Source organism: Hyperolius riggenbachi, chromosome 4 (genome assembly GCF_040937935.1).
Source record: "Hyperolius riggenbachi isolate aHypRig1 chromosome 4, aHypRig1.pri, whole genome shotgun sequence".
Lineage (NCBI taxonomy): Eukaryota > Metazoa > Chordata > Amphibia > Anura > Hyperoliidae > Hyperolius > Hyperolius riggenbachi.
Window position 1 is genome coordinate 121,854,516 of NC_090649.1, and position 14,304 is coordinate 121,868,819.

At 43.4% G+C, this 14,304-nt stretch overlaps 1 protein-coding gene across 1 annotated transcript in view; it reads left to right on the forward strand.

Annotated features, from left to right (window-relative positions):
• The window catches only part of TRIP12 (thyroid hormone receptor interactor 12), a 203,614-nt gene that overhangs the window by 143,727 nt on the left and 45,583 nt on the right, over window positions 1-14,304 (forward strand). The window contains exons 8-14 of the mRNA XM_068280504.1: window positions 1,775-1,870; window positions 1,949-2,041; window positions 2,181-2,342; window positions 3,931-3,999; window positions 4,525-4,690; window positions 7,669-7,786; window positions 8,744-8,900. Coding sequence (XP_068136605.1) covers window positions 1,775-1,870; window positions 1,949-2,041; window positions 2,181-2,342; window positions 3,931-3,999; window positions 4,525-4,690; window positions 7,669-7,786; window positions 8,744-8,900 — 861 coding nt within the window. The remainder of the gene's footprint in view (window positions 1-1,774; window positions 1,871-1,948; window positions 2,042-2,180; window positions 2,343-3,930; window positions 4,000-4,524; window positions 4,691-7,668; window positions 7,787-8,743; window positions 8,901-14,304) is intronic.

The window sequence follows — 14,304 nt, forward strand, 5'->3', positions numbered from 1 at the left end:
CAGGAAACAGTGAGAGCTTGAGATAAGGTTTTACTGCAGGAATGTTCAATGGCCCATTATTTCTGCTTTGTTTTATAGCTAAAGACGGTGTGGTGTCTAAACTGTGTCAGAATGATGCAACGTTATTTTAAAAAAAAAAACTATATAACTGAAAATAAAAATTACTTTTCTTCGCTGCTAATGTTCATTATCTGTACTACACATACAATTCATTTATATCATAAGGTGGGGTTTTTTTTTTTGGGGGGGGGGGGTTCCGCTTCAGGCTTGCTTTCAATGTAGCATTAAAATATTGACAAGTTAAACTAATAAGTGATAATTTTAAAGAGAACCCGAGGTGGGAATTACTTTTACTATTGGGGCACAGAGGCTGGTTGTGCGCACTAAGACCAGCCTCTGTTGCCCCATCGTGTGCCTCCATGTCCCCCCTGCTCGCCGCTATACCCCCTGCATTGCTGGCTGTGTCGCCAGCTCAATGTTTACCTTGCGCTGTCAGTCAGCGCCGCTCCCCCGCCTCCTCCGCATCGGCGCCACCCGCCGCGTCACTTCCCTCCTATCAGCGGGAGGGAAGGGACACGGGCGGGTGCGCCGATGCGGAGGAGGCAGGGGAGCAGCGCTGACTGACAGCGCAAGGTAAACATTGAGCTGGCGACACGCTGCGTGTCGCCAGCAATGCGGGGGGTATAGCGGCGAGCAGGGGGGACATGGAGGCACACGATGGGGCAACAGAGGCTGGTCTTAGTGCGCACAACCAGCCTCTGTGCCCCAATAGTAAAAGTAATTCCCACCTCGGGTTCTCTTTAAAGGTGCAAGCTTGAGGGAAATGTCCTTTCTCACTGTCACTATTTGGTGACTGGTCTTCAGGCATACAGGGAGTGAAGTGTTGAATACACTTTATTACCCAAGATCGGTGACTCCAAACTAGATCCAGGTTAAGTACAGGTAATCTCTGACTTACGAACGATCCGCTGATATGAATGGCATGGATTCTGTGGTTCTGTAGGGACATGTTAAAAAAAATTCATATTGAACTTTGTTTTTGAGAAAATCGGTTTGTAAAAAAATTGAAGAAAAAAATTGATTTACACTTGTATAAGCAGGTACAGGGGGTAGAGGTGACACAGAGGGGGATACTTGAGGCACAGGGGGGGGGGGGGGAGGAGATGGCACAGTGTTCTGACTTGAAGAAAACCAGAGCTGTTCTAAAGAAAATGTTTCATACATACCTGGGGCTTCCTCCAGCCCCATACGCACGGATCTCTCCCTCGCTGCCGTTCTCAGTCTTCCTGCAGCACCGATACCGGGACACGTCACTTCAGCCTGTCGGGCCAGTCTACGCAGGAGAAGTGCGGCCTCTAGGTGTATCTACAGCGGCTGCTGGAGAAATACGGAAAGGGCGCACTTCACTTACGTCAGACTGGCTCCGACTGATGGAAGTGCGGGGACCCAGTACCGAAGCTGCGGGCAGAGGACGTCGGCGGCGTGGGAGCAATCCGTTCTTATGGGGCTGAAGGAAGCCCCAGGTATGTATAAAAAATTTTCTTTAGAACAGCTCTGGTACACTTTAAGAACAGAGATTCAGGTTAAGTACAAACCTACACTCCCTATCTTGTTCCTTAATCGGGGACTACCTGTATTGTAACTAGTTAGTTGCATGTATGAGGCCTAAAAGTGCTAATCAACAAGAGATGGAAGTGGTTGCATCCTCTGTGGCCATAGCTTATTCATTGTATTCCACCCAGAAATGAGATGCATGTCTGATGTTTTGTTTTAGATGAACCATGCATGTCGAGCCTTAACCTACATGATGGAGGCACTGCCACGTTCCTCAGCTGTGGTGGTTGATGCAATTCCTGTATTTTTAGAGAAGGTAAGATTCCATGTCTGTATATCTAGTAGTCTGTGCACTTGGTGTAACCTAGTATGATAACCAACACTTCTCTTTCAGTTGCAAGTGATACAGTGTATAGATGTAGCGGAACAGGCCCTCACTGCTCTTGAGATGTTATCCCGCAGGCACAGTAAAGCCATCCTGCAGGCTGTAAGTACAACTGCACAACATGACACACATTCTCTCCCTTTTGTCTTCTCTAGTGTTGTCTTTAATTTTAGTTATTTTGTTTCTTGTTCTTCTGATTTCTAAGTACTCCAGTTAAATGTAATAAGCTTTCCATTCACAGGGAGGACTTGCTGACTGCCTCCTGTATCTCGAGTTCTTCAGCATCAATGCTCAGAGGAATGCTTTAGCCATAGCAGCCAACTGCTGCCAGAGCATCAGCCCAGATGAGTTCCACTTTGTTGCCGATTCCTTGCCACTGCTGACGCAGAGATTGACCCACCAGGTGACTTTCTACATTTCTTTTTTCCCCTTTCCCAGCAGAGTAGCGAGGAGGGTGCAGATTTGTGCTTAGGTTGGCTTTATACATTTTGATGGTTCCTCAGGTAAAAAAAAAAGTGAAAATGAAAAGTTGAGATTTATAGCAAATGGGTGTTAGATTTTTTGGTACTTCACAGAGCTGATAATCAGAATTGGTCACAACAGGTATTTCCCCCTTAGTCACACCTGATAAAACGAGCTATTGCAAGTATCTTCCTCATTCTGATGTAGACATGTCTTTTGTTATTGTACTGACTATAACAAATGTTGTTTATAGACCCATGGAATTATTAACTTAAATACTGGGAGAACATTAGTCACTGAGAACTCAAATTATCTTACTAAGAGGTTGGCCGAAAGGCTGATCCATCATGTGTGACATCTGACCAGTTAGAGACTAGGAAACGAGAACTATTACCTGACGTCAACCTTAGAAATTCCCCATGAGATCACATTTTCTCCTACAGGGGAAAAAATCCATGGTGTTTCTTTGTTCCATTCTTTATTAGAACTGTGTTTTCGGTTTGGTGGCTTGTAACCACCTGCAACTAAAAAGTGATTCACATATTACCTGCTATGAGGTAATGGGACTTCTAAGCTATGGACTCTGCAATCTAATTCTTAAAACCCCTGTGGAAAGGTCCCTTCTGGTTTTCATGAATGCCCAGTAACGAAGACTAGTTAGCACTCACTGCTAACAATCTATTAGGAATTCAGAATGTTACGTTGGAAACTGCCCTTTCAAGAGTGGTTTATAGCTGTGTGCAGAATGTGTGCTTCAGCATAACTCTAAACTTGATTATTAAAAGTCCCAGGCTTTCATACACATTTTAGATTTTCCTTGACCAAAGGGGTCTTTCCACGATGCTCAGGCTACATGCAGCATGCCTTGAGAAAGATCTTTCTAAAATGATCTCGAAATATCATTTCAGGTGACAGATCATAAAGTGGCTTTGAACCCACATTTATTGTTGTAATACAGGTAGTCCCCGACTTACGAACGAGCCGCCGATACGAACGGCATGGATTTTGTTTCCTTGGGAACAAGTCAAACAATTTCCAATTGGGCTTGTAGTTTTTGAGAAAATCAATTTTTAAAAATTCAAAGAAAAAATGGCTTTTAAACTTTTATATAAGCAGGTACAGAGGGCAGAGGTGACACAGAGGGGAACACTGGAGGTACAGGGGACAGAGATGGCACAGTGTCCTGACTTAAGAACAAATTCAGATTAGGAACAAACCTACAGTCCCTATCTCGTTCGTTAACCAGGGACTACCAGTACTATTATTTTTCAGTCTGGACTGTATATGTTCCAGCTTTCTACAAACTGGCACTGGTTGGCTACAAGTATCACTGTTTCTTTCTTCCTGTTTGTATCAGTTGGAAATGCTGCAAGAAGAAGCAGGCTTGCTGGATTGGGTGCGCGGTGGTAACAGCGTGCAATATTGGGGCGAGTGACGAACACGACCGATTCCCCGGTTCTGTCCCCCCTAATGTAAAAAAAAAAAAATTCCCCTGGAAAAATGTAACAACTTCTGCTTTTCTTTTTTAGGATAAGAAATCTGTGGAAAGCACCTGTCTCTGTTTTGCACGGCTGGTAGATAACTTCCAACATGAAGAGGTAATGGTAGCTTGAGTTCAGCTGTGTGCTGCTTCTTTGGTTTCCCTTAGTATGAATGTAGAGAGCAGTAACTCACCCTTGTTGCTGCCTATAGCCGATGCGCTCCATGTCCATCGTGTGCCGTCTCTCCAATGCTTCCTCTTCCTGAGTTTGGAGGAGGAAGTATTGGAGAGATGGAATGTAACATGGATCACATTGGCTATAGGCAGCAACAAGTATACAGATTCCGAACTGTGGCGCTCATACCTAATGTCCATAATGGCTGCTACCAGATGTTTTGTTACCTTCCATGGCACTTGGGGGGAAAAAAGGGAGATGCATTATATGTAGCTTCGCTTTTATTAACTGTACCATTGCATGTTGCTCTTCACATAGTTACAGGGTAATGAACCTTTTATAGCGGATATTGACCTGGCAGAAAAGTGGGTGATAATGGTCAGGAAAGCTTCCTACTTATACATTGATTTAGCAGTATACATTTAATGGGCCACTGCAGAATGCTGATGTATGATTTTACTTCTACAGAATCTCCTTCAGCAAGTTGCTTCCAGAGACCTGCTCACCAATATCCAACAGCTGCTCGTAGTGACGCCTCCCATTCTGAGCTCAGGCATGTTCATCATGGTGGTCCGAATGTTCTCCTTGATGTGTTCCAACTGCCCCACGCTGGCCGTGCAGCTCATGAAGCAGAGTAAGTGGAATGTGGTGGCCAGAGTAAGTCTGTACATTATACGGAAAAATGCTGTAGGAAGTAGAGGTGTAAAAGACGCTGGCACTGCAGTTAGTGCACTCCTGTATAGGTGGGAGGGGGAGGAGATGGCTCAATCCACACAGTCAGGTATGGATGGGTGGAATCCCCAGCGTGCTCAGGCAACAGTGTGTCTGCATCAGTTAGGAAGGAAGGAAAGCGCCGGCACTGCTGTCAATCACAATTTATTGCTCCAAAGAAGGCAACATGTAACAACATGCATGCATCAAACATGGTGGAAACACATACCCTGAGGTGGATAGTTGTGGCGTGGTGGTGGCTGCAGAGGGAAGGAGAGCCTGACGGCCGTTTCGCGCTATGCGCTTCTACGTAGAAGCACATAGCGCGAAACGGCCGTCAGGCTCTCCTTCCCTCTGCACCCACCACCACGCCACAACTATCCACCTCAGGGTATGTGTTTCCACCATGTTGTTTGATGCATGTTGTTACATGTTGCCTTCTTTGGGGCAATAAATTGTGATTGACAGCAGTGCCGGCGCTTTCCTTCCTTCCTAAGGGCTGGTTCAGACGGACGTTTGGAGGCGTCGCGTTCGTTGGCGTCGCGGCGGCAATGCGTTCGGGCTTTTAGCAGCGTTCACATTGCGTTTGGATGCGGTAGCGTTTTTTCTTCCCCTAGGGGAACATTACCCGTCGCGGTTAACCGCCCCGGAAGCAACATGTAGCTTCCAGGGGCTCCTTGAACGCCAGTGAAAATCGGGACCCGAACGCCGCGTTCGTGTAAACGCGCGTGAAAGCTTGGTACAAACACTCCATTCACTTGAATAGGAGCGTTTAACGCCAAGCCCCGAACGCTGGCAGTAAACGCTGCACAAACGTCCGTCTGAACCAGCCCTAACTGATACATTATACGGAAAGCTGCGAGCATAGCCTTGTGTTTAGAATAAATACTGATATGTAAAGTTAGGACTTTCTGTAAAGTGGAGCTGCACTTATCCACATAACACAATGGAACGCCTGAAATCTCCTTTCCCATTTGTCACAGAAAGATTCTTGTTTTTTTAAAGGAGCACTATTGCAAAATGATTAAAAGATAACATTAAAAAAATGCACATTAAAATAAGTAATAATGCTAAATATAATTCGTGATTAAAATATTTGTTAAAAATATGCCACTTATATAAATTTGTTTAACTTTGTTGGGAGATCCAGTGCCCAACAGACTTTGGTCGAGTTCACTCTTCCACAGGGTAGGAATCATCCCACCGTTTACAGAAACAAGCGATTCACTCTGTTGGGCCTTACAGGTATAGTGTACAGCTGCCCCGGAAGCACTGCTGCAACTTACAACAGTCATATGTTGCCACGCTGACCTTACGACAGCATAGCATCTGTAGCTTAAAGGGGAACTGAAGAGAGAGGTATATGGAGGCTGTCATGTTTATTTACTTTTAGACAATACCAGTTGCCTGGCAGCCCTGCTGATCCTCTGTCTCTAATACTATTAGCCATAGCCCCTGAACAAGCATGCAGCAGATCAGGTGTTTCAGTGGTTCAGACTTATAAGTCTGATCTGACAAGACTAGCTGCATGCTTGTTTTTGGTTTTAATCAGATACTACTGCAGAGAAATAGACCAGCAGGGCTGCTAGGCAACTGGTATTGATTAAAAGGAAATAAACATGACAGCCTCCATATACCTCTCTCTTCAGTTCCCCTTTAAAGGGAACCTGAACTGAGTAAAATTATTTAAAATAAACACATGACTTGGCTTCAAATGAATATTACATACTCAGTTCCTCTCAGAAGCTCACGATTTTCTTAAAGTGATCCCTTCCAGTTCTGACAATATTTTGTCAGAACTGAAATATACCAGTTGCTGTCAGTTAAATATCAGCTGCCTTTCAGTTACATCTGAATGTGCAAGGTAATGTCCATGTTTCCCTATGGCTCAAGTGGGTGATATTACAGTTTAACAGTTTGCTGACCAGGAAGGTGTTATGGGGTAATGGCCATTTTCAAAATGGAGGATGGAGAATTCCATTCATCACAGTGGACAAATGGAACGCAGGAGAGGAGAAAGAGATTGAGTAGACTACACAGGAGGTAAGTAAGTGTTTATGCTTATTTTGACTTTTAATTTTCAGTTCAGGTTCTCTTTAAGTTCTGAAGATGTGATAGGTGGAGATTAATGGTTAAGGGCTCTGCCTCTGACACAGGAGACCAGGGTTCGAATCTCGGCTCTGCCTGTTCAGTAAGCCAGCACCTATTCAGTAGGAGATCTTGGGCAAGTCTCCCTAACACTGCTACCGCCTATAGAGCGCGTCCCAGTGGCTGCAGCTCTGCCGCTTTGAGTCCGCCAGGAGAAAAGCGCAATATAAATGTTCTGTGTCTGTGTTTGTAGGGGTTTCCAAGGGGGGCCTTGGACTAGATAGTTTCAAAAAATAATAAACCCAATATGAACACCAAACCAGTATTTTAGCCAATTGAAAGCAATAAATAGTAAATGTTTGAAAAATGTTTCAAAACTATTTCCATGTTACTACTATTAAACGTGTGTAGCAAGAGGTACTCGAGACAGCCTTTATCAAACCAGGGAGGACTCTGCCACACAGGCTTTCAAAAGTGGTGCATACCTATGAAATGTTGAAACACTGATCTATAGGACCCCAGCAGGAGACTTGCAAGCCAGCTGTAGATAGACTCCGTCTCCCAGAACTCTTGTGACATGCATAGTACATCGCCATTTAGCAGTGGTTTTTGTCTTGCTATCATGCAATATAGAATCAGGTGACTAAATTTAAAGTGCATGTTGCTTAAGGAGGGGTTATGCTGAACCAAGCTTAAAAATATGACAAATGAGAGCAAATCTTCTGATATGTGTACTCAAGGTGTGCTTGGCAAACCATATTGGCCACACTTCTGTGTTTCTTTTGAACATAACGTCTTTCCTTCTAATTGTAGATATTGCAGAGACTCTACACTTCCTCCTGTGTGGGGCTTCTAATGGTAGTTGCCTGGAGCAAATTGACCTGGTCCCACGAAGTCCTCAGGAGCTGTATGAACTCACCTCTCTTATATGGTATGTGCTGCTGATTTATCAGCCCTGTGTATTGCATGGGACATTGTTAGCCATTTCTAAGCAATACAAAATGTTTTGTTAGAATCCACATGAAAGGGGTGCCTAGCTTATGCACAACACATCAGTTAGTGTATCTTTTTGCAGTTGTAACTAAAAACAGGGAAGATAGAAATTGCACATTTCTGCAGATGTACGTGAAGCTTGTAGGGGAACCTGAAGTGAGAGGGATTTGGAGGCTGACCTAAACAATGCCAGTTGCCTAGCAGTCCTGCTATTACTGTGCTACTAATACCTTGAGCAATAGACCCTGAACAAGCATGCAGATCACGTTTTTGACACACATCTGACAAGATTAGCTGCATGCTTGTCTTGGTGTAATTCAGACATTACTGATGCCAGAATGATCAGCAGAAATTTCAGGCAACAGGTATTGTTAAAAAGTAAAAAAAAAATAGAAGCGAGATCTAATTAGTTCAAGTTGTTTGAGCCTACAGGTAATAATCTTTACTTCTGGTACTTCTGGCAGACAAGAAACAAAGACAGCACCAACTTCCATTATCTATAAACACACCCACTAACTATATGATTGGCTAGATAGAAGTTTTTTTCTTTTCAATATTTATATGCACAGAGGGAGACACTGGTTGCTTGGCAGTTGGAAACCGCTGTTATTTCCCACAATGCAACAGGGTTCACAGAAGGGAACCAGTCATCACCTTGGTCATGTAGGCGTAGGCGGGGTTTTACCACTATACACAGTAGGCGGGGGTTTACCACTATATCAGCCATACAATACCCCCTGATGATCTTCTCGAGAAATTTTCTTCTGAAAAAGGCTTTATCAGCTTCTGACTGGGATGAAGTTCAAACCTTGGTTAATGTTCCCCTTTAAGGAGAATTCAAATTGAAGAACATTTGTGAACCAAGTCTTATTTATTCCTTGATTATATTTTGCAGCGAGCTGATGCCATGTTTACCGAAGGAAGGAATATTTGCTGTTGACACAATGTTAAAGAAAGGAAATGCCCAAAACACAGATGGAGCAATTTGGCAGTGGAGGGATGACCGCGGCCTCTGGCATCCATACAGCCGAATTGACAGTCGTATTATTGAGGTAACAGGAGTTCTTTATTTCCCAGCCAGTAGTATCTGCTCTGCCCCATTCAGCGTTTCCAACATGTGTTCTGTTTATAGTTGGTTTGCATGCCTTGTACATCATTGTGTTATGTTCATCTTGATCAACATACTGTGTATTACTCTATAGTCCCATTTATGCATTGAATTTACTTGAAGGTTTAAGAAAGTATTTTCTCCCAAACCATGGCTGCTAGTCCTATGTGGGTTTTAACTTTTTCTTTTCCTTGTTTTTAACCCCATACTATTTGTGTCCTCACATGGATGGATGGATGCATGTCAGAAAGTTATGATGAATACAGCTTTGGGAACTGTAATGAAATGTGGTGCACAAATAAACCTGTCATGCTAGAATTGTTATGTTACCACTGTTTAGTCTCTCATATTCACATCGACTAGTTTGTTAGCTGTCTTGGCTGTTAAGTAATTCTTATTTAATGACTGAGTACCTTTGCAGTTTGTGCTGCACCACATGCACAGAATGATCTTTCTAGTCTCTGGATCAGCTTGTGCTGCGGACTTCTGGGCATGCTTATAAAAGATGCACTCCAATTCATTCAAATTTGAGGCCCAAGATCTCCATAGCTATGCCTCCCTCAAGGCATAAGAAGATTGGGACAGCCAGATAAATACCTTAACATTCTGCAGTGGTAACTGAAGTTCTGTCATGACAGGTTCACTTGAAAATGAATCTTATCACAAAGTTGCATAACCTGTGTGAGAAGCCTTAAACAGAAGTAAACCTGGGTGATGGGTAACAAGCATATGAGGATTACAAAGTACAGTAGTTCATAATCAGGAGTTGCCTTTAGGGCTCGTATCCACTATCGCGAATCCGCATGCGTCCAACGCATGTGGATTCGCGCATGTAATGCAAGTGGATGGGCCTGTTTCCACTGTAGCGTTGTTGAGGTGCGTTTTTTTTCAGCGGTGAAAACGCACAAAAGAGCCGCAGTATTCGCCTGCGAGTGGAATGCATGCGAATTGCATGCAATGTATTTAATAGGGAAATCGCATGCGATTTCCCCATGCGTTTTTGCCGCGAATTCGCATAGGTACCAATGTAAATTCACACAGGCAGAGACATGGTTAAAATCGCATATACCCTCACGTATGCGAATTCGCGGCAAAAAAACGCATGGGGAATCGCATCCGCATGAGATTTCATCAGCGGTGGAATCCAGGCGATTCCGCACCGCAATAGTGGAAACGAGCCCATAGTTGAAACGAAATGACAATGATTTACCATATATACTCGACTAAGTCTAGGAATTTTAGGTCTGACTTGTTAAAGTAAGTAAAAGGGTACGATTTATAGAAGGGTCAGATCTCTATTTCTGACTTATTAGTCCTGTTGAATGCAGATTCTACGGGGACAATTTGTACGGCTAAACCCTGTCCCTTACCACAGTACCATCTCCAATTAGTGCCTTCCTGTCACTACTGCTGGTGCCCGAAGTGTCTGACACTGTCAGTGTACACAGAGCAGCCTAGCAGGCACCTCCATGTGCTGCTGTAGAGGTCTGCTCAAATAGCATTGTTAAAGGGACTCCGCGCACCTCTCATGGGTATGCCTTTAAGCCAGACGACTTCCAACAAAGTCGTGCCATGACCCCTCTGGAGGAGCCTCTTGCAATGGCCATGCGTGTCACTTCCTCTTCCTGCTTCATTCAGTGATGTACTTCTCTAACAGAGAAGACAGGGGTGACCCGGACGTTATAACATAGCCAAGAGGGCAGCCACGACTTTTGAATTGAAATCGAACGAAAACTATTTGGTGTAGAACGAAGATTCATGCATCACATGAAAGAGGAGAGCACAAGCTACAGAACTGTATGCATCTTTAAGTACTTTGCAATACTTGTCGAAGTCTCAGTCATACCCATGAGAGGTGCTCAGTCTACAACTTTCATGCTGTTTTTTTTTTTTTTTTTTTAAATTAAATATTCAAAGGGCCACTATTAAAAGTGCCGTAAATGCAGGGGACGCTTTAGTCTAGATGTGCGCCTCTGTGGCAGAACTGTGTTTACGGTTGTGCGCACCCTGTTATTGCGTGTGTGTGTGTGTGTGTTTGGGTTTACTCTGCGCTTTTGGCACTTTTAATAGGGTTTTTTTGAATGGTACTTAAAGAGAAAAGATACCCCTATAAACAGCACCACTGCAGACCATATGTATCCATCAAAAAAATATATTTTTATTACAAGCTTTGCAAACACATATCAATGATACACAAAAATTTAAAAACATCTAAAAGTTTTTTTTGAATGTTATATATGTGGTAAAACGTTTTTAATAATACTGGTTGAGCAGCACTGTTCTGCTGCTACTGGTTTTAAAGGATACCCGAAGTGACATGTGACATGATGAGATAGACAAGTGTATGTACATTGCCTAGCACACAAATAACTATGCTGGGTTCCTCTTTCTTTCTCTGCCTGAAAGCGTTAAATATCAGGTATGTAAGTGGCTGACTCAGTCCTGACTCAGACAGGAAGGGACTACAGTGTGACATTCGCTGATATGAAATTCCAACTATAAAACCCTTTCCTAGCAGAAAATGGCTTCTGAGAGCAAGAAAGGGATAAAAAGGGGAATTTCTTATCGGTAGTCACTTCCTGTCTGGGTCTGGACTGAGTCAGCCACTTGCATACCTGATATTTAACTCTTTCAGACAGAGAAAGAAAAAAAAAGTAACAGCATAGTTATTTGTGTGCTAGGCACTGTACTTACACATGTCTATCATTATGTCACGTGTCACTTCGGGTATCCTTTAACCTCCCTGGCGGTATGATTATTTCCAGATTTTTCAAAAAGCGGTGCAATTTTTTTCACAAGCTTTCAGACCCTAAAAAAATCATACCGCTTGATAGATCTGTGGCTGCCCTGCACATTCCACACCTCCAATGGATCCAACTTGGGATTACTGCTCAGAGCTGCGGATTTCCATTCGAGCCTGACTCGGGGTTACCGCTAGGGAGGTTAATAGTTGCACTTGGACACTATGGCTATGGTTGGGGACTAAAGCACTTAATGACACATTTTCCTGCGTCGACTTGTACTTGAGTCGTCAAAAAATTTGAGGCTCAAATATCTGGGTCGACTTGCACACAACTTGTATCTGAGTATATTCAGTTGTTTTGCTTCCGAGCACTACCCAGGGTAGTTGTATGCAAAGTATCACGGTTGTCTGTGAAGTAGCACTAAACGTGCATAAGTAGGATATTTATAAACGTCCATTTTGCAGAAAGTGGTTTTCACCACTTGAAAAGTGCAAAAACACTTTAAAGTGGTATGAAACTCCGCATTCCCCTTTCTTCTAAAATATTATTTACAGTATAGTATTTACTACCAGAAAAAAAAATGTAGCAGAACATTCAAACAGTTAAACACAGCACTTTGTATCTGACAAAGGAATGTAAACAAAACTTATCTGTTTGGATGCAGCCAGAAGCTTTCCACTAAAGAACAAGCAGTATACAGCCAGCAGTGTGCTGAAACTGAACTGTACTTAGCTGAGTAGCAGAAAGAGCTGAGAAGTGATCACTAAATACATTTTAATATATAAATACAGCAGCTATGCAATGGCCGCTTTCAGAGCAGATAAACTGTACTTTGTAGTTTGTAAACAGGCAATATTGCTTGTGCACAAAAACAAATTCCCAAATATAACTGGGTAATAAGTGGAAAAACACATTTTATTGACTGTTACTTCAGTGTTTTATCCCACTTTAAAGACACCAAGGCTCTCTAAAAATTACAAGTGTAATTTACAACTGTTAAATGCCCCCTCCAATTAATGTATTAGTCCATGCTTGAAGCACTGTCCTCCCGTGCTTGGTTTTGGACACTGGTGTCACTGCTCCGCTGTATTGCCACGATGCTGGTATTCTGTCTGAGACTGAGAGAAGAGCATCCTCTACCCAAAGCTTCTCATGCAGGTATTTTGCTTTGTGAAAAATTCAATTTAAAGAGAAAATTGTTGGCCGTGTTAGTCATTTATCCTGAATGTTTCGCAATGCTCTGTTTTCCAGAGCATGATTAAAGTCAATACATGTGTGTAAATGGTTCTAATGGTTACTGTATACTGTACAGCCCATCCAATCCTCCCCAGTCCCTGTGTGAAAGTCACAGTTCTGACGTTCTGCCTGCAGAAAGAGCTGACAGGAAGCATCTAGCTTCTGCTAGAATAATGGCCTCAGAGAACTAAAGGGACAGCTTGGTGACATTTACACACTTGCTTTGACTCAGCCTCTACATGATAAATTGCTATCATTTGTAAGAAAATAAAATCATGTTTGTTATGGCCACATTTCCTCATGTTTTTTTATTTTTTTGACTGACTATTCTGCACCCATTTTCAGTCCTCTCGTATAAGTTATATTTTTTCACCTTTGTGTGTTTTGTAGCAGTTTAATTTAACTCATCTTCTGTATGTGTGTTTGCTGTTTCACAGTTCTTATGATGTTAGGCAATGTTTTGTTCTCTTTGGGTGTTCACGGTTTTGTCATTTAGGTGATAGTTGTGTTTACTATCTGGTGCATAAAGTTGTGGAATGCAGGACCCCAGGGGAACCGTTCATCAAATTTAACACCATTATATGCGGCTTAGGACTCTGCGCGTCGCCTTTTCTTTCACAACTGCTTCAGGATAGATTTGCTGGGGTTAAAGAGAACCCGAGGTGGGTTCTAAGAATCCAATTGGCATACAGAGGCTGAGTCTGCATATAATACCCAGCCCCTGTTGCTATACCGTCTCCCCCCCCCCCTGCGTTCTGCTATGCCCTATAAATCAAATGTTGTGCTGGCGACGGCTGTTTGCATGTGAAGTGTCAGTCTGCCGCTCCCCCGACTCCTCCATAGCGCCGGTCCACGCCCGCGTCCCTTCCCTCCCAGCTGATTGGAGGGAAGGAACGCAGGCGGGGACCGGCGCTATGGAGGAGACTGGGGAGTGGCAGACTGACATTTCACATGTAAACTGCCGGCTGGCGACACGCTGCGTGTCACCAGCACAGCGATTGATTTATGGGGAACAGCAGAGCGCGGGGGGGGGGGGGGGTGGGATGTGGGGAAACAGTATAGCAACAGAGGCTGGTCATTGTATGCAGAACCAGCCTCTGTATGCTAATTGTATTCTTAGAACCCACCTCGGGTTCTCTTTAAGGTTCCTTCACATTACAGCAACAATGAAAATGCTCATTTTTAAAAATATGTTTAAATGAGACCCCATGGTGCTCTGGTTTCCAATGCACTGCATCAGGGCTGTGGAGTTGGTACAAAAATCATCAGACTCCTCAGTTTTATAAAATCTCTGACACCAGGTAACCAAAATTGCTCCGACGACTCTGTCTGATACTTACCAAGGCTGTGGAGTCAGTACAAAAATCA